Source organism: Apus apus, chromosome 19, assembly GCF_020740795.1.
Source record: "Apus apus isolate bApuApu2 chromosome 19, bApuApu2.pri.cur, whole genome shotgun sequence".
Taxonomy (NCBI): domain Eukaryota; kingdom Metazoa; phylum Chordata; class Aves; order Apodiformes; family Apodidae; genus Apus; species Apus apus.
In genome coordinates this window covers 882,221-904,827 of record NC_067300.1, presented here as the reverse complement: position 1 = coordinate 904,827, position 22,607 = coordinate 882,221, and the positions used below count along the sequence as shown (strand labels likewise).

The 22,607-nt window shown below is 59.2% G+C and overlaps 1 protein-coding gene across 3 annotated transcripts; it reads right to left on the bottom strand.

The window, feature by feature from the left end:
- Positions 1 to 7,209: 7,209 nt before the first annotated feature.
- Positions 7,210 to 22,533, bottom strand: NDOR1 (NADPH dependent diflavin oxidoreductase 1). Of its 3 annotated transcripts, XM_051636513.1 has the most exons (15): positions 22,281 to 22,527; positions 20,591 to 20,668; positions 20,108 to 20,205; positions 19,224 to 19,322; positions 18,491 to 18,592; positions 17,787 to 17,993; positions 17,192 to 17,313; positions 15,983 to 16,203; positions 15,197 to 15,304; positions 14,425 to 14,539; positions 13,727 to 13,873; positions 12,978 to 13,096; positions 12,457 to 12,492; positions 10,357 to 10,451; positions 7,210 to 7,416 (listed from the first exon to the last, which is right to left on the bottom strand). In XM_051636513.1, exons 1-15 carry the CDS (start codon positions 22,413 to 22,415, stop codon positions 7,272 to 7,274), a joined length of 1,827 nt encoding a protein of 608 aa, XP_051492473.1. In that variant the 5' UTR covers positions 22,416 to 22,527; the 3' UTR covers positions 7,210 to 7,271. The 3 variants fall into 3 exon arrangements, with proteins under 3 accessions (XP_051492473.1, XP_051492474.1, XP_051492475.1); XM_051636514.1 differs by lacking the exon at positions 12,457 to 12,492 and having other exon boundaries at positions 22,281 to 22,525; XM_051636515.1 differs by lacking the exons at positions 7,210 to 7,416; positions 10,357 to 10,451; positions 12,457 to 12,492; ... (1 more) ...; positions 13,727 to 13,873; positions 14,425 to 14,539 and adding an exon at positions 14,599 to 15,119 and having other exon boundaries at positions 22,281 to 22,533.
- Positions 22,534 to 22,607: the final 74 nt, after the last annotated feature.

The following is a 22,607-nucleotide window of genomic DNA, read 5'->3' as shown; positions in this document are numbered from 1 at the left end:
CAGCTGCTTCCAAAGCACTGGCATGTCCTCAACTCACAGCCAAGCCACGGGGGCAGCTCCAGCTCCCACCCCTGGGCAGTACAGGGTGTGCCGGGGGGGGCTGCAGACTCCCCATGCTTGGCTCCTGGTTCCCCCCCAGGAGGGGTTTCTGTGCCCAGAAAATGAAACCACATCTGCACCCCTGGGTGCTGAACTGCAGCATCAATAATGCAGCAGTGCCATCCCTGGCCCCAAGTGTGCCATGGCCATGACCTGGCTCCTCAGCCCCGTGCCCCCATCCCTGCCATCCTTCGTGGGTGTGGGGGGCACATGCAACCCTGGCAGCAGTGCTGGGGGCTCCTGGTGGTCACAGCATCCCCTCAGTGAGCCCGATGACGTGGCAGTTTGGAGATGCTGAGAGAGCCCCAAATCCAGAATGAGCACCTCCATCACCCTATAGGCTCATCCTGAATCCAGGACGAGCATCTCCATCTCCAGGGCCCCAAAGGCACCAAAGGGCAGAGGTGGCAGCAGTTTTACCCTCAAAGCAGGAATTTGCCCTCTTTATTACATAAGGATGAATGGTACAGCATGTTCCTGCCTCCCCCCACCTGCCCCTGTGGTACCTCTTGGGCACAGAGTAAATTTAAAAGCACTAATTTGATTTTTAGTTGCAATTATGGAAGAAATGGGGCCTTTCAGGAGTGAGTGCTGGGCGACAGCCCATTTCTCCAGCCCTAGTAACCTCAAACAAGTGCTTGCTGGAAGAGGGGCTGGGTGTGCTGCAGGGGACAGGGACAGCAGGGTGGTGCCAGCCCTCATGTCACAGCTGCAGGTGAATTAAATCTTTCCAAGTCTTTCTGACGCTCTGGGCCCTGAAGTGCTCCCATGGCCACTGTGGCCACGCCTAACTCCATACCTCCAAGATGTTTTTTCAAAGCACTCCCAAGTCCCACCAGCTGCTTCAACATGGCCCCACGTTGCCGTGGCAGCAGGTTTGGCCACGTGTGAGCAAAGATGCTCCCAGACGTTCCCAGATGAGCTGGTTGTAAAACCTCCTCATTGATGTCCCAGGCTGGGCTGAAACTCTGGGCTCTCCCTGTGTTCAGGCTGGCGCATGATGGCAGAGGGAGCTTGAGGGGTCCTAGGAATGACCCTTCCCCAGAATCCCTTGTTTCAGGTGTGGAAAGGGGCCGGGTCTTGCCTGGTTTGGGGTCAGCCTTTGGCACAGGTTCAGGGGATTATGTTTCCGAGCTCTTTTCCCTAAAACCAGCCCAGCTGGTCGGTGCTGGAAGTCATGCTGGGTGGGGACAGCTCTGTGCTCCTTCTGCTGATGGGTGGGTGGGCAGAGCCAAGGTCAGTCCCTGAGGCCAGACCCCACATGTGTGGGCCCACAGTCCCCATCCTGCCCCACCAGGAGGTTGCTCAACAGGAGCAGTTCCCCGGTGGCACTGGAAGGGATCCTGCCCCAGTACAGGGGCTGAAGGCTGTGCTGGGCTATGTGGTAACACCATGCCAGGCTGGAAGGAGGTGACCAAGCATCAGGGATGTGCCCTCCCTGGGGACATACAGCCCTAAAAACTCAACCCAGGACAGTCACATCCCCCAAATGGCCATTTCAGCAGAGAGGAAACCACTTGCAACAGCTTCTGCCAGTGCCCAGCTTTCACAACAAGGTGCAACCCCACGCTGAGAAGATAATTGGTTGTGGCACCAAGCCTGAGAGGCTGTGACAGGTCCCCAGGGCAGCGCTGGCCCTGGGGACTGCTGTGCTCAGGAGCTTTTTGGGGTTAAATCTGGACAAGGGCAGCCTGCAGGCACAGCACCACTCCTGCTCCTCCCTGGCTCCACATTCAAGGAGTTGCTGTTGCCTCACTGCTTTTTGCCACCCCTGCAGCTGGTGTCCCTCTGGCCTCACTGGCATGTCCCCAGCATGAGGACTGAGTGGACCACTGGTTGTGGTGCAAAATGGGGGGTGATGCCTGTGACTGGAGCTGAATGGGGACCCCGACACCCTGATCCCCTCACCCCAACACCCCAACCCCTGCCTGCCTGGGCAGGTAAGACTGGGCTCACTCAGTGATGCCTGAGGCTGGCTGTGCTGCCGGTGTCCTCACTGCCACCTGGGCATGGCCAGTGACCTGGGACAGGAGACATGCAGGAGATGACAGGAGAGAGATATGGGCAGGTCCCTGCGGGGATAGGGACAGCCAGGTCACTGGTCTGAGGACATCACATCACCCTCCAGGTGCCACCAGCTGGGAGATGCAATGGAGCATTTGGGGTGTAATGGGGGATCAGGGACTTGTGGGAGGGGACAGTGAGGGCTACAAGGGGGATGAGGTGAGGGGATGGCATGGATTTGGGGGCTGTGCTGGAGCCCATGGGGGGGGAAAAAGAGATGTTGGGGGGCCTCAATGGGGCAATGGGGGCAGGTGAGAAGGTGGGGGAGGGCTGTCTGGAGTGTGCATGGGGAGACTGGGGTGCATGGAGGGGCTGTTGGGGCTGCAGAAGGGGACTGGGGGCTGTAGGGGGGTGTGCATGGGGAGACAGGGCGCATGTAGGTGCCAGGGGGGAATGTGGCACATACTGGGAGTGCAAAGGGATCAGGGAGGGCATGGGAGGGTCTTTGGAGGGGTTGTGCTGGGGGCTGGTGCCCTGCAGTCCCTGTGCTGTGGGCACAACCCCTGGCCCTGGCTGGCTGTGCTGCCGACACCCACCGCGCTGCCCGCCGCTATCTCAGCGCTAAATGTAACCGAGTCCTTGCGAGAGGACATCGCAGCCAGGCTGACAGGCCAGCCCTGCCCCTCTGCCAGGGCACCACAGCATCACCCCTGGGACAGTCCTCCACTGCAGCCCCCCAGGGACCCCAGAGCTGGGGGGATTTGGGTGCCCTTCTATGGCTTTTAGCACCCGGAGGTGCTGGCAGCAGGAGCACGGACGTGCTCTGAGGGCATTGTGCTCCACCATGTCCCCGTGGGGACAGCTCTGGCCTGGTTTGTCCAAACAACAGCCACCTCCCCCCAAGTAATGTAGAGCAGGGACACGTGCCAGGTGTCCCAGGTGGTGGCAGGGCCCCCCTGGCTGTCTAAGCCCCCCATCCCCACAGGCCCCATCGAGCCAAAAAATACCTCTAGCTGGGGCCAAGCTGGTGCTTCTCCTGCTGGAGCTGCTCCACTTGGTATAAATAAATATTCCTCGGTACAAGGGGAGCCAAGGGAGCCCACCTGCCTCTGTCTACAGCCTGACCCGTTTTGGGGTGCCCTGCTCCTGCTCTACCTCCCACGCCTTGCTGCTTTGCTAGAGCAAAGCATGGCCATGCTGACACTGAAGTTGCCTACGTGCCCTGGCAAAAATCTCTGCCCCCGCGGGCACCAGGGCATGCTGTGCAGCGTGGTGGGCAGCAGAGGAGCTGTGCCATAGCCCAGGCATTGACACAGGGCAGTCCTGAGGAGCCGGGCATTGTGCCTGGCTGTGATGCAGCCCTCATGCAGGGCTGGCTCCTGGGTGAGGAGCAGAGCCCACACATCCTGCTCAGCACTGAGATATTCATGCCCACTGCAGCCACAGGCAGGTCCCACACAGGCACAGCCCCTGTGCCATGCTCACCATGGGCTCCTCTGCCTGTGGTGCCTGGCTGGGGTGAAACCCATCTGTCCTCAGGCAGTGCCACCTGCGCCAGGCCATGGGGACAGAGCCATGTTTGCTTTCTTATCTCCGCGCAGGGCAAAGCATGAGCACAGGCTGGCACTGTCCAGCCTGGGCTGGATGGTGACACAGTGGGGGCAGGCACCCTGTGCCAGTGTGGCTGGGGACCATTGGTTGTCCCCATCGCCTCCTCACGTCACCACTGGGACACAAGGGGACACGCTCAGCCAAGACCACGTACTGAATTCAGCTGACACAGCTGTAGTACAAATGCAAGTTGTATTTCCAGTCCATGCTGGGGAACCCCAGTCTGTCTGTCCCAGGCACGGGCAGTGCAGCCCATGGCACAGCCCATGGCTCAGCCCCATGCAGGGACGTGCCCCTGGTGCAGGGAGGACTCCCACACTCTCCGATCCTTCGCTGCTGCAGGGATGTGTCATCTGGTGGGATGCAAGCGATGGCCGGCTCCAGGGTGGCCTCCCTCAGCTGCCCCCTCCAGCTCCTCCGCTGCCTCACCCGCTGCAGGTTCCCTGGCAGCGCCGGAGCCTCCCGGGCACCTGGGTTCACCAGCTCACTCCCAGGCTGGCACCACCACCAGCCCCAGGGGCAAAGCAGCAACAGGGCTCATCTCCCCCTCTGTGGCCCAGCCTGGAGGCACAAACCCAGTGCTATTTATCGAGGATGAGGAAGAGCAGCACCATCAGGACGATGGGGAGGAAGATGAGGAGCAGACTGAGTATCTCAGCTGCCAGCAGCAGCGCCAGGATCAGGAGGTAGCAGCAGCGGCAGCGGCGCCCCAGCCAGCCCAGGCGGCGGATGAGGCAGGGCGGGTAGCGGACGCAGGGCAGGCACCCGAACATGCGGCTGGTGTGGAAGCGAACCTGGAAGCGATGCTCGAGGGCACCGGCGAGGCCCGGGCGCCGGGGGGGCAGGGCAGGGGGCCGGGGGGTGGCCAGGGTGTTGGGAGAGTGGGGCTGGGCGTGCAGCAGGAGCAGCTCCTCTTGCAGCTTGCAGATCTCCCACTCCAGCATGGGCGTCTTCTGGCGGCAGATGGGGCAGCAGACGCGGCCGAACTCGGCGCTGGCTGCCGTGTCCATGATGGCGCGCAGGCAGGCGCGGCACAGCCCGTGGTTGCAGTTGAGCAGGGCTGGTTTGTGCCACTGCTCGTCGTAGGGCTCCGTGCAGATGGGGCACTCGTCCTCGCTGCCCATCGGCACGTGGCACAGCTCTGCTGCCGCCTCGCTGCTCGACGACTCCTCTTCCTCATCGGAGATGCTCAGGACGGAGCTGGAGGTGCTTTCCAGGCTGGGAGACCCCTGCCACGGCACCGGGCTCTCTCTGGGGGGTAGGAAGGGGCTGGTGGCAGTGGCGGTGGCAAGAGGGTCGTGCCCTGCAGGCAGGGAGGCGCCACGGGCAGGCGGCTCCTCGTGCCCAGGCAGGAGCAGCCCGGTTGTGTCCTGTGCTGGCAGCAGATCCCAGCGTCCCCACGCAGCAGCAGGTGCCTCTCTGCAGAGCTGGTGTGGCTCCACGGGGTCCCCCAGCCCCACAGTCTCACCCTGCTGCCCGGCACAGCCCTTCCCAGTGGCTGCCTGCGCTGGCGGGGGGCCAGGCTCTGCCTCCTCACCTGCCACTGGCTCCACGGAGGCAGCTGCTGCACAGCCACCCCCCTCGCCCACCGCCCCCCGAGTTCCCTCAGGGCTGGGTGTGGGACACGGGTGCTGCTCCATGGCAGGAGGTGGCCTTCAGCACGGCTGCTGGAAAGGTTTAAAGGCAATGGCATCCACACAGCGTCCCGTCATCCCTCCAGCACAGTTCAGGCCCCCTCCCAGGCCAATGGGTCAGAAGCCCCTAAAGCAGGGCCTGTCCCCATCACCCTCACCGACAGGCCACCTCAAGAGGGGCAACGCTGTGAGCATCCAGCAGCCACTTCTTCCTCCTCTTCCTCCTCCTCCACTCCGACGCAGCACTGTCCCGCAACAGTCCGGAGAAGGCAATGAGCTGGGCACTGCTCAGAGGGGTGCAGGGGTACGCGGCAGCTGTGCAGGCAGCTGCTGCTGCTCAGCCAGGCAGGGCTGTGCTGAGCCTGGATCTAACCCGTCTGGTTTGTCAACTTCTGGGAGCAGCTCAAATGGCGGCAGCAGCAGGGGCAGGCAGCCATGGCTGCGCCAATCAGCTCCCACGGGAGCCGGGGAGGAGCTGGGCCCACGGCTCAGAAATGGAGCCACCCCTGTGGCCAGCACTCCCCACACCACAGCGACGTGAGCCGTGCTCAGTTCCCAGTACAGACCCAGTACAGCACAACAGAGTGGGTTCCGTGCTGCCCCAGGCCAGCCCCAGCCCTGTCCCCTGAGTCACTCCCCGAGCTGAGCCACCTCACCTTGCCATGCCCCACGAGCATCCTGTGGTGCTTGGAGGGAAGAGCGCAGCCCGGGCAGTGCCCAGAGCAAGGACAGCGTCACCAGTGTGCTGACTGCCATGCAGCAGCTCTGCACTGTCCACCCACCACCCCCGAGGTGTGGGGACATCCAGCCCAGCCTGGATCTGCAAGTGCAACAGCTCCTCAGAGCAAGGCAGAGGGGTGAGAAGACCCCAAAACCAACCCCGTTGCCACTCACTGCGGTGCCACAGCCAGAGCAGTGCCCGGGGCACTGCTCACCCCTGCAGGACCCCATGATCCAGTGTGTGGGAGGGTGGCTGGGTCACAGGCATGGGGTGGCACCACTGTCCCTTCCTGTCCCAGCCTGCTCCTAGGGACTGTGCCCATCTGATTCATGCCCTGAGCCCTAATTGCTATTTACACAGTAGCAGAGTTCACTGAAATGGGGAAGATGGTGGCACTGGTCCCACTGGGGAACCAGCAGGGCCAGGAGGGCGCATGGCCCCACAGCTCCTAGGGGATAGGCTGCAGGGTGCCAGCTCGCCCAGCCCTGGCTGGAAGCAGCTCTCAGGATGGGGAGGAGGGTAGGTCCAGCAGAGCAGGTGCTCAGGGAATGGGACAACTCAATGGGAACTGGCACTTGGGGATCTTCAACCTCAGCGTCAAGCAGGCGCAGGAAGATGAGCCAGCAGCAGAGACAGAGGGATCAAAGCTTCCTCCTGCGCCCATCCCTGCTGGCCTAGGCCACTGGAGACGGGGAACAGGTCTGTCCAGGCAGCCTCCTGCAGAGAGTGCTGCAGCTGCTGACTAATGCCAGGGTGGAGGGACTGCCATGCAACAGCTCACTTCCTCTAGGTCCAACCACAAACACAGGCTGCCACCAACGCCGTAGCTCTAGCAATGCCCACAGGGGCTGCTCACCCAGCACAGGGACCCCAGGAGCACACAGGACAGCAGCTCAGTTCCACACAGGAGCCAACCTGCAGCATCCCACCACAGGGACTTCTCACCTCCGCTCTGGTGGGATACAGGCCCAGGGCACCAGGCTTTACCCAAGTCAAACCCACCCCCAGGAGACGGGTTCCCCCAGCCCACCATGGCCCTGCCACCATCAGGGAAGGGCTTGTCAGGTAAGTTCACCCCCTCTGCCAGGCCCCAACCCCTGGCTGGGATAAAATCAGCCCAAGGATGATGACAGAGGTGGATCATTTTGCTGGCTCCTTTATTCAGGCAGAGTTCACGGGGAAGGGGAGGCAGGGAGCCAGGCTCAGGACCAGGTTTCAGATTGGAAGCGCTGGGACCGTTCCAGGGCTGTTAAATGCTCCTCTGCCTCAGAGGGTGACAGACCACCTTCCAGCTGCAACACCCACTGCAGGGCTTCAGCCACAGCCGCTGGCATCTGCTTGGCATTCCTATGAGGGAGAGCAGGTGGTGAGACAGAGGGTGAGCAGGAAAACTGGAGGCATTTCTGCACCCCCAGTGCTCAGGCAGCCCAGGAGATGGGCAGTGGTTCCTGCCACCAAACCCATTGCCCCCGGCATGCAGCATAGGCTGTGGCTGCAGCAGGGTGGTGGGAACCTGCCTCACCCTGCAACACGGGCTGCTGGCACCGAATAAATTACAGGCTTCAGGAGGCAGCTCCTATCACTCCCTAGAGAGCAGCACCGTTATCCACACATGGCTTTTTAGCACCAGCATCGACAGGCAAAGACAAGGCCCCGGTACCCAGTCCCTGGCAAAGGAACATCACAGCTGGGTAGCCTTAACTCTGGCCTCTGTATTGCTCCATTTCCTGTCACCCTCATTAGAGGGACATGGGGAACATGTACGAGTCATAATTTGTCAGCGGGAGGGCAGGAAACTGTCCTTTCATCTCAGGGGAAACATTTGATGGAAAACATGTCTGATCCTGAGCTGGGTGAGAGGATTGCTGAGGAGCAGCCGCTTCCGTCCGCCCGCTGCCTCCTCTCAAGGAGCACAGAACGGTTGCTTTGATGGCAACGTTTGCAACCAAAGCCAGTTCAAACCTCAAAATAACAGAAATCGTGAAGAAAACATGAGCTTCTGTGTCAAAAAAAACCAAAACAAACAAACAGGATTCAACACTTCCAAGCATGATTATTTCTTATGGGAAATAAGAAATCGGGACTTTTTCCTGGAGAGTTTCATTTGATGAACTGACGGTGCGACAAAAAAACATCCAATAAAAAATTTCACAGGCTGCTCCAATTGGAACAAGCAACGTCCTTGCTACTTCCCAAGAGCAAAGCAGAAATCTGACTTGCATTTGAAACTGATTAAGGTCCCAAAATACACAGAAAGGAGGTCTTCTTTTTTTGGAAGAGTCATATTGTTTCTGAGTCAGGCACTGATATGCAAATGCAAGATAATGTAGCTGGGCTTGTGATGGAAAACATGTCAAATATTATTTTTTGCAGAAAGAGAGACAATTTTTAACCATTTTGTACCTTGGGGAATAAACTGGGCAAAATCAGAGAGAGAAGACACAGGCCCAGCTCCCCAGACCCTGCCCCAGCCAGCAAGGGCTCAGGAAGGCAGAGACACAGTGCCACATGACAAAGGGACACTGCTCAGGAACACACAGCCCAGGAATCACTTTCCCCATCTTTCTCCTACTGTGGTTGAAACAGTGAATACGATTTTTAGGGGAAAACAGGCCATTTTCAGGCCAGCCTACACCTTCCCATCTGGCACTCCACTGCAGATGTTCACAGCAGATATCTGAGGGCCAGGAGGAGCCCTGTCATCCTGGGGGTCTTTACAGACAGTGTGGGCTGTTCAGGATGGGTGGGAAAGTGCCTGCAGCAACAGGACAGTCAGCACTCGTGCCAGGAGGATGAGGCATCCAGATCCTGCCTGCCCGACCTGGGCCACCCCATGCCAGGGACCAAGACCCCAGAGAGATGGGTCTCAGAACAACCCTCATGTCCAAAACAACATCCTCATAGCCACCCCAAAATCCCACAATGGGGGGAAGCAGTGCAAGCAAAAGAGGAATCTGTTTTGGCAGCCCTCAAGGTGTCTCCCATCAGTGTCAGAAAGCAGCCAAAAGGACTGAAGAGGGAAAGGACAGAGCCACTGGGACACTGCAGACGGCACCCAACAGTCCTGACATTTGGGCTGTGGATGGAGGCACAAACCCAAACCCCAAGTGCAGTGTAGCAGAAGAAAGTGAACTCAACCCCCAGATCTGTGGGTAGGAGTCCCTGGGTCAGGGTGAGGGCACCAGGAAGCCTCATGATGCAGCAAGGCACTCCAGACCAGGCAGCAGCAAACAGAGCAGTGGGAGGCCTGGCCTCTGCTTCCTGGGCAGTAAACAAAAATCTCCTTCTCCCAGGAATGCAGTGAGGCCAGCCTTGCCCTGCCAGGCTCCAGGGAAGTTCCTGCTCTGGTGTGAGACATGCAGAAAAGAGCCTCCTGCAACTGCTGCTCATGTTGACAGCAGGGCTTGGGTTTGCACAGGGCTGCCCAGGTCACCGGGTGCAGGACAAGGCCCATCAGGGAGCACAGAGCATTTCCTAACGCTTGCCCCAGGCAGCAGGTGAGCAGCCTCCTCCCTGCCACACAGGCAGTGACAGGGCTGGGCAGGTGAAGGGCTTTGTCCAGCCATGTTCAGCACTGCAGCTGCTCTGCCTCCAAAGGTCAGACCCCTCTTTTTGGTCAACTAGTTGAGATTTCCAGGCAGCCCAAGGAAACCACCTAGTGAACAACTGTACTGTCAAAGGAGAAAGACTGGGGTGCAATGTGGCTCATCCCTGCCACAGGAAGGCAGTTTCAGGTGCAAAGAGCCAGCCAGGATGTGCCAAGGGTCTCAAAAGCTGCTGCTCACAAATGCCAGCACCAGTGGAGCTCTGGTATATTGCACTTTGGAAGCCTCCTGCCCACCTGAGTGGCCACAGGTACCACACAAGCCACCTTCTCCAGTTTCACTGAGCCCCACTGGATGGGGGTGAAGAAGTCAGGAGTCTCCTGTGTAGGGATTTGCTGTGGGTCAGAACCCAGGCAGCCTGCTGGCAGGTGACACTGGTCACAGGCACTGGCAGCTGGAGGGACAGGCACAAGGGGCTGGCTGGAGCAGCTCTACCATGGTGCCACCTCTGCCCCTCCTAACTGGAGCAGAAGGCAGGTGAGAATGGGCCTCCTCAGCCAAACAGGACATACATAGAGAAGGAACAAGCTGGCCCCTCTGCAGTGGTCACTGCAGCCCCCAGGGAGCTACTGGAGTGCAGGGTGTGCTCACTCCGGAGGCTGAGCCGAGGGAAAGCCTCCAAGGAGGTGGAGAAGGGATGTGCAGCCCCAGTCCTTGCACACAGACCTCTCCTCTCACTCACCCAGCCAGGTAGACATGAGCGTTCTGGCCGCTCAGCAGCTCCCACACCAGCTGTCGGTTCTCCCGGATGCGGTGCTGGACATAAACCTTCTCCTCCTGCAGGGAAACACGGTGCTGAGCCTGCCAGCCCTGGCAGCAGCCCAGCTCCTGCACCTCTGCCTGGCCCTGGGAACGGTTCTCAGTGGCTGGTTGCAAGAGCTTGGGGCAGTGTAGCCCCCCCAGGGCAGGGAGCTCTGGGAGAAGCAACTGGATCAAGTCTCACAAAGGGAAGGGGATCCCCACAGCACAGGTCAGTGCACTGGGGTGGGTTGGAGGGAGACGGGTGCAGCAGCAGGAGTTTTTGTGGGGAACATGCCCCAAGAAGCCCCCCTAAATCCTTCAGCTGCCTCCTGCCTGCTCTAGCTCTGGTGAACAGCCAGGATCAGGAGCTGGGGAGTCCCTGCAAGGGCTCCCCTCCTGCCCTCTCCCCTCCCAGCGTGGGCAGGAGGCTCAGTGGCCCCCCTGTCCCAGACCTGCTGCAGGGCATAGACCCTTCCCCACACCCCACACCCCTGGTTGCAGGTCCCAGCCCTGTCACCTGCTGGAGACCTGCAAGAGCTCAGAAGGGCAGGAAGGCTGGAGGGACAGCCTTGATCCCTGATCCCACCTCAGCTGTGCTCAGGGACTGGATACAACTGGATTTGGGCACAGTACAGCTCAACCGAGGAGAGTTTTGAAAGGGTTAATCCACAAGACTTCACACATCCAAGCAACTGCCTACGGCCTTGGCTTCTGCCCAGGAGGAAAACCATTGCCAACGTGCCTGCATTCACGGCTCCTCCTGACAGAGGTGACACTGTGATGGAGTGATGGAGGCCAGGCCCTCTGCTGCACGTCCCACCAGGCTGGGCTCTGCAGAGCAGTGAGCTGAGCTGCAGGGACACCTCCTCCCCACCTCCTCCTCCTCCCTCCGTCCAGCCCCAAAGACCACACAGCTCTTGCTGCCTTTCAGGCTCCCTCCCAGCCTGGAGGTGTGTGTGGAAACAACAACCAGCCCCGAGCTGGTCACCACACGGTCAGCAGGTCCCACATGGCTCCACTGGAGAGCCAGGTCACCCCCGGGCACGGCTCCACGGCTCCGAGGACGTCGCAGGGGGTGAGCAAGCCCGTCACACGCACCCACAGCAGCTCAGCATCATTAAGATTAATCAGCTAAGTGCTGACAGAGGCTCTGCAGAGGAGGCCGGGGCTCCGAGTGGGTCATTTGAGGACCTGCAGGTATCTGGAAACCAGGGTACCCCAGTGATGAACTCAGGTCGACATCTCAGCAGCTAAAGCCCAGGGCAGCCTGCTGAGAAGCAGCAGAGCCGCATTAGGCTGGATCAGCCGCTCTGCCCCGCGGGGTCACTGCACAGGGGGCTTAACGGAGGGAAGAGGGCAATCCTGCTCAGCTTTGGAGCACCCCAACTCCTGCTGGCTCTCTGAAAACAAACTTTTTGATGAGTCCAGGGCTGTGGTGTCTCCTAGAGCCACAGGTACAACGGCCCAAGGTGGCTGATCCTCCCAGCACTCCCATGTGCTTCCCAGGGCAGTGCTGCAGGGACACGGTGGCAGAAGATCCCCACCACAAACTGCTTCACTCCACAGAGCCTGCAGAGAAGGGAGGCTGAGAGGCACCTTCCAATGTGAGACCCACCCCTCCAGTCTGCAGGGGCAGGAGGAAGTTCTGGGGCCACTCTCCAGATCTTGGGAGCAGCAGGCCCCCCCCCCTTCACTGTATAAGCCATCAGAAAAAAGGCAGCCTGGTCACCCAAGAGACCTCTGCAGTGCTACTCCAGTTCATCAGAGCCTTGGAGAGCCTTCACAGAAAGCATTCAACTCATGCCTTACAAATGACCAGATAAAAAGTGCTGGCTTCATGTCAATGCATGCCCACAGCCAGGAGAAAAGGACTGGTGCAGCTGAGTCACCTAGAGACACCCATTCTCACAGACCCTTTTTATCAGATCTCTCTGTTCCAAAGGTTTTCAGTGAGCTTTCAATGCCAGCAGGAGACAGGGCAGGGCAGAGGAACAGAGTTCCAGCTCTTGGAGCCACTCTGGCAACATCAAAAGACACACACCCTGGAGAGGGGCTGAGAGAGGCCTGAAGAGGCTGCCTGCGAAATGAAGGAGCAAAGAAAGGGGTTGAGTAAGAGGCTGCTCATATCCCTGGGGAGGTTCCTCCTGCACAGCTGAGACTTGGAGAGAGCTGGCAAGGTGGCCAAGCTCCTCAGCTTCAGCCAGCAATTCAAGGGACGCGGTGGGGAGGTGCCACACTCAACCAAGAAAGGTTATTGCCTGGTGACTCCCCTCCCCCAAGAAGCCTGGGAACCTTTTATCACTCACATGGTACAGCCAAACAAGGCTGGCTGATGCTTTATCTGCTCCAGCACTCACCAGCCCCTTCTAGCTCAATTCAGCCAGACGTGTTCCTGGGCTGCTAGTGGGGATCCCAGGCAGCACCCAAAGGGTGCAGAAGAGCGAGGTGACCACTGTGTCACCCCACCAGGCCACACCCACAGGTACACAAGAAACACTGGCAGACTGCCATCAGTGCTACCTGAGATGCTTCTATATCCACCTTCCTCCTCTGGGAACTAACCTGGTCCCTGGAGAAGGCAGTGAAGAGCGTCAGGAAGCCCTTCACCACCAGCTCTTCCCACTCCACCTGGCAGTAGAAGTCCTTGGATTTCTGGCGGCAGCCAAAGAACAAGCAATTCCCTGCAGAGAGCAGACCAGAAGGACTCTGCTGGGTGGACCAAATGAATGCTGGGGACCATTGGTGCCCATGGGACCTGTTGCGGAGCCCCAAAGCTCTCATTTCTTTGCCAGACCTGGCTGCCAGCCCTGGCCTGGAAGAGCCAGGGGGACTCAGGAACTGTGTGAGCATGAAGCCAGGTGGCTTGTGGCAAAGGCCACTATGTGCAGGGAAAACAGGAGGCAGGCTGGGCAAGAAGAGTCCCCCAGGGCATCCAGTTCCTCTCCACCAGCCTCAGCTTCCTGCTGAGACCCACAGCTGAACCAGGGAATGAGGATGGGAAAAGGGCAGAGGCACAATTCCTTGTGCAGCAGAAGAGCTCAACAAGCCACCTCCACTCCCAGAGAGATGAGAAGGAGCCTCTGCAGAGCCCTGCCCTGACCCTGCAGCATGGCCTGTGAATAACCACTGGGCTGCACACGCCAGGCTCTGGTGCTCACCTGCCCCAGAGCCCAGCTTGCTCCCACTCAAACACAGCAAAGCCTGGGCCTGTCCAAACCCTCAGGAGCCCCTGACCCTTCCTTCCCACAGGCTGACCACAGGCCTGCCTGCAGTAAGGGGCACCCCTGGTCCCTCCCAGGACCACCCCTCACCTCTCCGTCCTTGTGCCACGCGCTCCTGTAGAGCTGCTCGGAAAGGTGCCACCCCCGTGCCAGGGCCAATCATGATCACTGGGGTGTCAGGGTCAGCTGGGAACTTCATTCCTCCTTTCTTCACCCAAAGAGGCACCCGGACATCACCTGCAAAACAAACAGACTACTATCACCCCACCACACTGCACCTGTAAGACGCTCTGCGAAGGGCCAGCCCAATGTCCAGCTCTTCCAAGATGCTCTGGAGATAGGGACAGCACCTGCCTTACCACCACCGAGGCACCCCTGGTGCCACAGGCACTCTCTGGATGTAGGAAAAGCTCTTCTGATGTCTCAGCATGGCCTCTGAGTGAATCCCAGAGCAAGAGCCCTGCAGCACATGGGCTGGGGCACAGCCCTCTCCTCACTCAGCTGGTGCCAGCTTGTGGTGAGCAGAGATCAAAATCTGGCTGTTGAGTATGGGAGGGCTAAACTTGCCTCCTGGGAGCCAGAGGAGGGGTGAAGATCCCCCTCTAGGGAACGGCCACTGCGAGCTCAGCCTGTCCTGCCAAGCCAGAGTGCTCCAGCTCCCCATGGTGGTGGTGCTCCACCCAGCACCTTCAGCTCCTGCCAGCAGGCACGCAGCTCCTCCAGGGTCCCATGGGCTCAGTGCTGTGGTGCCGTGGCTGGCACACAGGGCTCTCACTGAGTCCAATTACCTTGCTCTGGGTTGAGAGAAGCCAACCAGGTAGAGCAGAGACCACGGCGGGGTTTGCTGAGCTGCGTCTTGTACCGCACCACTGCCATGAGGATCTGGATCCGGTCAGGGTGAGCCTGTGTCCAGACAGGAGCCATGAGAAACGAGAAGACACCCAGCACGGCTCTGCAGGAAGAGGACAAAGCCCGTGCCCAGCTCCTGCCAGGGCACCAACAACACTCATCCTAGCCTGGAGCAGCCACTCAGACACAGAACAGAGCAAACTCCTGCCCAAAACCTTTCCAGAGGGGAAGGGGGTTCTCCAAGAGCAGCGCTGCTGTGGAAATGATCCACACAGCTGGCAATAGTGACAGACTGTCCAACCCAAGAGGCCCCCATGGAGGACAAATACCACCCCTTCAAGCCATGCCAAGCCACCCGGAGCAGGTCCCACTGCCACCTCCCGGCAGCAGCAGGAAGCAGCAATCCCGCTTCCCACAGCCACAGCAGGACACAGCCAGCCTCCATGGCACCACATCCCACCGCTCCCAATGACAAGGACACCAGAGCTCTCCAGTGCACCTGGAGAGCTGCAGAAGGCCAAGCACCCTGACCCAGATCCCTGGGCTTTACATCCAGCAGCTGAGATGGCCACCAGTTCACAGCAGAGCATGGTTTGGGTGGGCCATGGGTGCTCAGAGGGTCTGGGAGTACAGCCTGTGGTGAGAACAGCACCAGTGGTCAGACCCTCAGCTCAGAGCCTGACACTAGGCTGACAGGGACCAGGTTCTTACCAGCATGGAGGAGGCAATGGAGAAGGCACGGGGTCTGATGCGAGGGATGAGGTCCAGCAGGTATTCAGGTGGAATGGCACAGGTAGTTTGAGGGAAATCCCACAGGGCCTGCAAAGCCAAGGAGGGGTAAAACCTGAAGCAGCCAGCAGGCAGCCTGCCTGCTTCCCTGGGCAGCAGAGGCTGCCCCCACTGCTGGGCCATGCTGCCCCCCACCAAAGGCACCAACTGCTCATCCTACTGCCCTCCCCTTGCCCCCAGGCTTCAGCACAGGGCTTCCCCCAAGCCCAGAATGATCTGGAGCAGGTTGTAACCACCAGCAGAAATCCAAGGACATTTCAGAGCATGGGTGAAGTAGATTCAGCTCCTTAGCCAAGAAATTATGGCTCATCATTGTAGCCTTTCACTACTTAAAGGGGGCCTATAAGAAAGATGGGGAGAAACTTTTTAGCAGGGCCTGCAGTGACAGGACAAGGGGTGAGGGTAGAAAACTGACAGAGAGAGATTGAGACTAGCTGTAAGGAAGAAATTTTTTACACCGTGGATGGTGAAACACTGGTCCAGGTTGCCCAGAAGAGGTGGTAGAAGCCCCATCCTGGAAACATTCAGGGTCAGGTTGGATGGGGCTGTGAGCAGCCTGATCTAGTTGATGTCCCTGCTCACTGCAGGGGGGTTGGGCTATATGGCCTTTAGCAGCCCCTTCCAATCCCAGCCATTCTCTATCAGCTCCCTGGGTGCTTTATGCCATGGCACAGCCCCCAGGGAGCAGGTTTGCTCCCCCTGCCCTACCTCCAGGGTGGTCCTGCGGGGCCGGTTGCAGTAGCTGAACAGCTCCTCCTGGCCCTGTGCTGAGCTGAACTCCTGCAGCTTCTCCCGCTCCAGATCGCTGGTGGAGAAGTAGGACAAGAGGTGGAAGAAGGAGCGTCGTGGGACACAGGAGATGTCCAGGTAGTGGGTGACCAGGTGCCGGATGGTGCAGGGCTGTGGCAAGAGGGCAGGGAGGGATGTGCCTGGAAGGCAAGGCAGCGGGGGGAGCTCAGGGGCAGGACACCCCACACTGCCTGCCCACTGCCCCCCAGCTCTGCTGCCCCCCAGGCTCCCTGCAGGCACCCACACGTTGCCTGGATGTGTTAGTGGAGCCAACTTTGGATGCTGCTATTGCTGCTCCCCCATGGGTCCCCACTCCCTCCTGCTCTCCCCAGTTTGCTTTTCAAGCCCACAGGTTTGCAACAGACGAAGTCAAGTGGTGTTGAGCTGTCTCTTACTTTATGCCGGTGCTTTAGAATGCCTCATCAACCCAGCTTCCACCTGCACACACTGTGGTGTAAATACCCAGCAGCATCCCACGTGTCAGGCCTGTCCCTGTCTCCTAGTTCTTTCCCAGGGGAGTGAGGAGCAGCCTAAATTTCTCTTGGGTTTGCCTGCCAGGCAAAAATCCCAGCACTCACAGACACATGAGAGATGGAGGGTCAAAGTACACCCAGGGGAGAGAGGAGAAAACTCTCCCAGTATCAAACAGACTGCAGATCCACCAGGGCCTCCAAGGGGCTTCTCTAGTTATTGGTGCCAGTTTGTGGCTGCAAGAGCCCCTGCAACAGGTCCCAGGGGCTCAGCACGTGGGGGAACCTGCACATCCCAGGCAAGGACATGCAGGCATGGATGGGGCAGTGATGAGAACAACCAGACCCAGGGCTTGGCCTGGGGGGGCTGCAGGACCTTGCAGGCCCCGGGCTGGGGGCTGCCAAGGCACAAGGTGTCGGTGCAGCCTGGACCCTGTGGGTTCCTCCCAGGAGCTGCATGGGACCCACGTGGGATCCACCTGTGCAGAGCACTGGGAGGGCAGGAGACCCCCTGCACTGTGGGATGTCCCCATCAGCTACTCCTAACTCCCCGTTTATTGTGCATAAAGCAAAGGGAAGGCAGAGCTCCAGGCTGGGTCAGCACTCTGGGAGCTGCCCCATCCCAGCAGGGAGGGCAGGGAGCAGCAGCAGGACCTACCAGGCTCCGTGGGCTTCAGCACAAACCATCTGTCTGGATCCAGGCGCAGGAGCTGGCAGAACTGCTGAACGTCTTCAGGGCAGTTCTGGGGCTGGATCATCACCACGTCTCCTGCACTGAACCTGTGGATGCAGCAGAACCTGCCGAGGGCAGCCCCGGGGCAGGCAGAGGGGCACAGCACCCACACCAGCACCCGTGACAGGGGACAGGCCCCTGCTCAGCCAAACTGCCAGTGTCACTCACAATATGCTCCCTAAGCTGACAAGGCACGGAGAGCTGCTCCACAGGCAGAACCTACACTGCCACACACCCCAACTCTGTCAAGACTGGATGGGGCTTGGAGCAACCTGCTCTGGTGGGAGGTGTCCCTGCCCAGGCCGGGGGGTTGGGACTGGATGATCTTTAAGGTCCCTCCCAACCCACACCAGTCTGGGATTCTGTGGAGGGGGACAGGGCAGCAGGGACCACGTCCATGAGGCTGCAGCCTGGGATATGACTGCAGAAAGGGAGTGGAAGAGGAAGGCAGGCTACAGTACACCCCATCCCACATGAACATCCCACCCCACGATGTTGGGGGAGTCAGGAAAACACTCACGTGATTCCCGAGCCCGTGACATCGAACTCGATGAGCCGAACATCCTGGAAATGGGATTCTGCTGTTACCCGCTGGTTGGACACCACCCGGGCAGCAAAGGGGTGCAGCTCAGAGGGAGCAGCCCTGGGTGCTGTGTTCTGGAGCAGGTCACCACGGGGGTGCAGGGCATCCTCAGCCAGGTAGTGCAGGGTGTACCTGGGGGGCAGGCTGCGGGCAGGAGAGCAATGCAGTGTGGTTACCTCCATGTCACAGCTCCTCTGCTGCCAGAGCCCCACAGGCTGGGAGCAGGGAGAGGCCTGAAGTCACCTATGGTACCCACTACCCATCATCCCTGTCCCCTGGGGCTGGCCTGTGGCAAGGGAACACACTGCAGACTGCCAGGAGGAGACCCCAAAGGCTCCTGAGCAGGCAGAGGGAGGCTGGGCTCAGCAGGTCTGCCAGAGGCAGAGGCATATCAGGACAAGATGGACAGAGCCCTGCTGGGGCAGCCAACACACAGGCCCAGGGGACAAGGGGACACCCCATCTCCAGAGAGAGATGGGCCACATGTGGCCAAAATCCAAGGGATACTTGGGACACCGCAAGCTGTGTGAGGAGGTTTTCTGGTCAAAGCAGGACACTTTTCCAGCCTGGAGAACAGCCATGGAAGCATGTCACTTCACAACAGCCAGGTCCAGCAGTCCCTGCCAACCCTCTGCACTCACCACACATCAGGACTGATGACCTCAAGGCCAGGAGGGAGAGGATACAAGGCAAGGATCTTGTCCCATAAGGCCAGGAGCCATGGATCCACCACTGCATCTGGCCTGCAAGAGGGAAGTTCAGGCTGCAGCAGAGCAGTATCAGCCCTACAGGCTCAAGCACTGCTACCCCTGCACCTGGACAATGCTGGGAAGCTACCTCTGCTCCTTTTTCACTGCACAGTCACTCCATGTCATACCCTTCCAGCTTCAGCTCTGGAAACATGGCTCAGCTACTCTAAGCACTCACTTGCTCTCTGGAACCCAACCACTGATGTCTGAGCAGAACCACCACCCCTGCACACAGCTGGGGACAGTCACTGATCCCCCAGGCCACACACAGCCTCTGCCCTGGGCAAGGAGCTGCTGTGAAGCCTGCAAGCTGTGTGACTCAGCTGTCCCTTGGTCTGAATGGGGCCGGGCAGAGTCAGGAGCCATTGGTACATGCTGGGGGACACCTTGGAGTAGCAAGTGACCCAGGTCCTGGCACATTAGAGTTACAAGCAGAGACCAGCAGAGGCAGAGAGCAGCAGGAGGCTGCTGGGCACATCTGGGGCACAGGAGCAGCCCCATGGTGGGAGCAGCACACTGCTGTCCCCAGGGATGGGGTACAGCACACTCAGCCTCATCCTCAGCCCGAGGACAAAACTGTCATGCACCCCAGGGCTCCCCCCCAACCCCTCCACTGGGCTCTTACCCCAGGTCGTGCTGGTCATCTCCCAAGGCCACAGGCAGCAGAGCGCTGCCCCCGAGCTGCAGCACCCGCTTGTGCAGCTTCTTCGCCACAAAATTAAACCTGAGCAGAGAAGAACAGCAGCTGCAGGGGGCAGGGCTGGGCTGGGGGCAGGGCTGGGGGCTAGGGGCCCTGCTCCCCGGGCCAGCACACACTGCCAGGGCTATGCCAGCAACACCCTGCAGGTCCAGCCAGACCCAGCAGACAGACCCAGCCCTGCACCCTGCCCAGCCCAGCCTCCCTCCTGGGGCAGCTCAGAGAGGCAGCTGCTGCCAGGCTCTGTGCCCAGCTTCCTAGAAAGGACTCGGGGATGTTAGGCTTCCCTTCAGAGCAGCTTGTGCCCTGAGCAGAGAGACACCTCCTTCCCTCTAGCCCCTCACTGCCCACAGAGCTCAGGCACACTCCCATCCCTCCCAGTACAGCTCTGTCAGGGCCACAGGAACAATCTTCTGGGAGAGAACTGTGACCAACAAGGCCAGCAAGGCTGGCTGCCACCTAAAACTCTGTTTGACATTTCCCTTGGCTTGGTCCACTGAAATTACTGTGGCACAGGCTGCCCTGCAACTTGGACAGAGAACTGCATGGCTGCCATAACTGACTGAAAAGTGCTGCCTGACACACTGCAGTGAAGTGTCTGCTTGAAGAGGCCAGGAGGAAAGAAACAGGCAGAAGCCAAATCAGTTCCTGGGGGTTGGGAGGGACCCGTGCTGGGGGGGCAAAGATTTTTAAGGATGGTAATAATTATGTTTTGTCTGAACTGCTGCTCCAGAGTCAGGCTCTGTCTCCTCTTGCCCCTTCGCTCTCCAGTCACCTGCAGTGGGTAGGTGAGGAGCCACAGAGATGCTTACTTGGGGTAGGAGGAGTCACCAAGGCCCAGCACAGCAAAGTCCAGCTGGCAGAGGGAACCGAGCGGCAGGTTCTTCCGGAACAGAAAGCGCCAGAACGTCTAGGAAGGACAAGGCCAGTGACTCACACTGCTCCCCAGGGAGCCTTCCCTGCCTGCCTGTCCCCAGCTTCACCCACCCACAGGGTCCCTCCTGCCCTCTGCTCAGTCCCAACAGAGTGGGCAGCACAGCCTTCTGCAGAGGTGACCCCTGAAAGTGGCCACCACCGCTACGTGCCAGGACGATGCTCCAGGAACCCCCCACAGGTCCATGGCAGAGCCCTCCAAGCTGCTGAAACCTGCCTGAGTCCCACCAGCAGCACCAGATGTGACTGGTGCTGCTGCAAAGCTCCCCCCTCCAAAAATAACCACTGCTCCAGATGCTTCAAGAGAGAAATCCAGTCACTGGACCAGGAATACAAAAGCAACATGGAGAGGAGTGTCCTACCTTCATGTTGTCAGGTGGGTCACCCTGGCCGGTGGTTGCACACACAAATATCACCAGTGGCTCACTGATCAGGTTGGCCTGTGGGCACAAAGATGGCAAGGCACATTCGGGTCAGCAGCCCCCAGACACGTGTCCCAGCTGCTCACATCACAGGGAGCTCACAGACAGGCCTCACCCGGGGTAAAACCCGCAGCCCCAGGTGGCACCACCTCCCCTGCAGGGGCTGCAGCAGGACCTGCTGCCTGCAGCACCAGCCCCAGGGGGCTTCTCACCTACAGGGCACAGCTGAGCATCTGCCATCCAACCCAAGCTCTGTTCCAAGAGCCAGTGATCAGTTCTCACACATTTTCATAGGCTCACAGAACACCAGGCTGGAAGGGACCTCAGGGATCACCTGGTCTGACCCTTCCCAGCACAAGCACAGTCTAAACAAGGTGGCCCAGCACCCCCTCCAGCTCAGTCTTAGAAGTTGAGACAATCCAACACTTCCCTGGGGAGACTGTTCCAATGTCTGACTGCTGCCACTGTGAAAAATGTTCCTCTTGTGTCCAACTGGAACGTCCCCAGGAGTAACTTGTTCCCAACCACACCTCAGCTTTTCCATGGGGCTCCTTGTTAAAAGGGAGTTTCTGTCTTCTTTATAACTTTGTAACTGCCCTTCAAGTACATGAACATGGTGATAAGATCTCCCCTGAGCCTTCTTCTCTCAAAGCTCAACAAACCCAGTTCTTCCAGCCTTCCCTCACCTGGGAGGCTTTCCAGTCCCTGGATTATCTTTGTGGCCCTTCTCCAGCCCATCCACATCTCTTCTGCACAGGTCTCACGGGTCCAGCCAAGACAGAACCCACTTTCTATTTAGTAATTTTCAGTGAAGTCACTTCTAAGTGACTCTGCTCTCTGGAACTATCAGCATGTTTCTCAGTCAGTGTCTGCTCCTAGTGTTGGTAACACCTGCTGTTTACAGTCCCTGCTGGAGAATGGTGTGGAGACCAAGACCAGTGATGGGTTTTGGTGAACTTCTTATGCCCAGGAAACAAAAGGAAGGAAAAGGGATCACACCTGTGATCCTCCTGTGGGGAGGAGCAGACCAGAGAGGTGACTCAAACTGAACCAAGTATTCCATCCCATATGTGTCATACCAAGTGTAAAACTGAGGGACCACAGGGACCAAGCTCTCCTCATCCATGGCTGGTGCCCTAGGCTGCCCAGGGAGGCTGTGGAGTCTTTTTCTCTAAAGACATCCCCATCTGGGCATGTTCCTGTGGGATCTGAGGTAGGTGTCCCTGCTCAAACAAGGTTGGCCTAGGTGATCTTCAGAGGTCCCTTCCAACCCTGGCCATCCTGTGACTGGAGAAGGGTTAGCAGAGAGCATCTGTCCCCTGTTTAATTGCCCATCCAGCCTTAAACCTGGACACTAGTGGGGCCCAAAACTGGGAGGCCTGACAAGTGCTGAGATAGTAACTTCATCAACCTTTCTGGTGATGCAACCCAGCATCCTGTCGGCCTTCCCTGCTCCTTTCTTTTGGTCATTTCCATTTATTTTTTGCACTTTCAAGTGAGTTAAGCCCAAGGAAGGGCACAGAGCTCTGGTGAAACCCAACAGGTCCCAACCAAGCTGGAGGCTGCCAGCGGTAAGGTCAGTGGAGACGGAGCAGGTCGCTGGGAACAGCTTTTGGTGCCCCCTACTCACCACCTCGTAGCCATCCAAGGCCTCCACCCTGCACTGGAAATGCCGCCGTTTGGCTTCTCGGCCAATTCTCTCGGCTGTGTCTTCGGCCGTCCCGGTTTGGCTGCCGAAAAGAACCAGGAGCTGCCGTTCCCCCATCTGGAAGAGACGAGGCGCCCCGGCCCGGAGCCCCCGGCCCGTCCCGGAGCCCCCGGCCCCAACCCGCACCCACCGGGCCCGGCCCGGCCCGGCGCTTCCGCTTCCGTCACCACTTCGCGACGCGGCGCTTCGAACGTCATCACCGCGCGCCGCCTGCCGAGGGGCTGGAACCGGGGGTGACGGGTCTGGGGG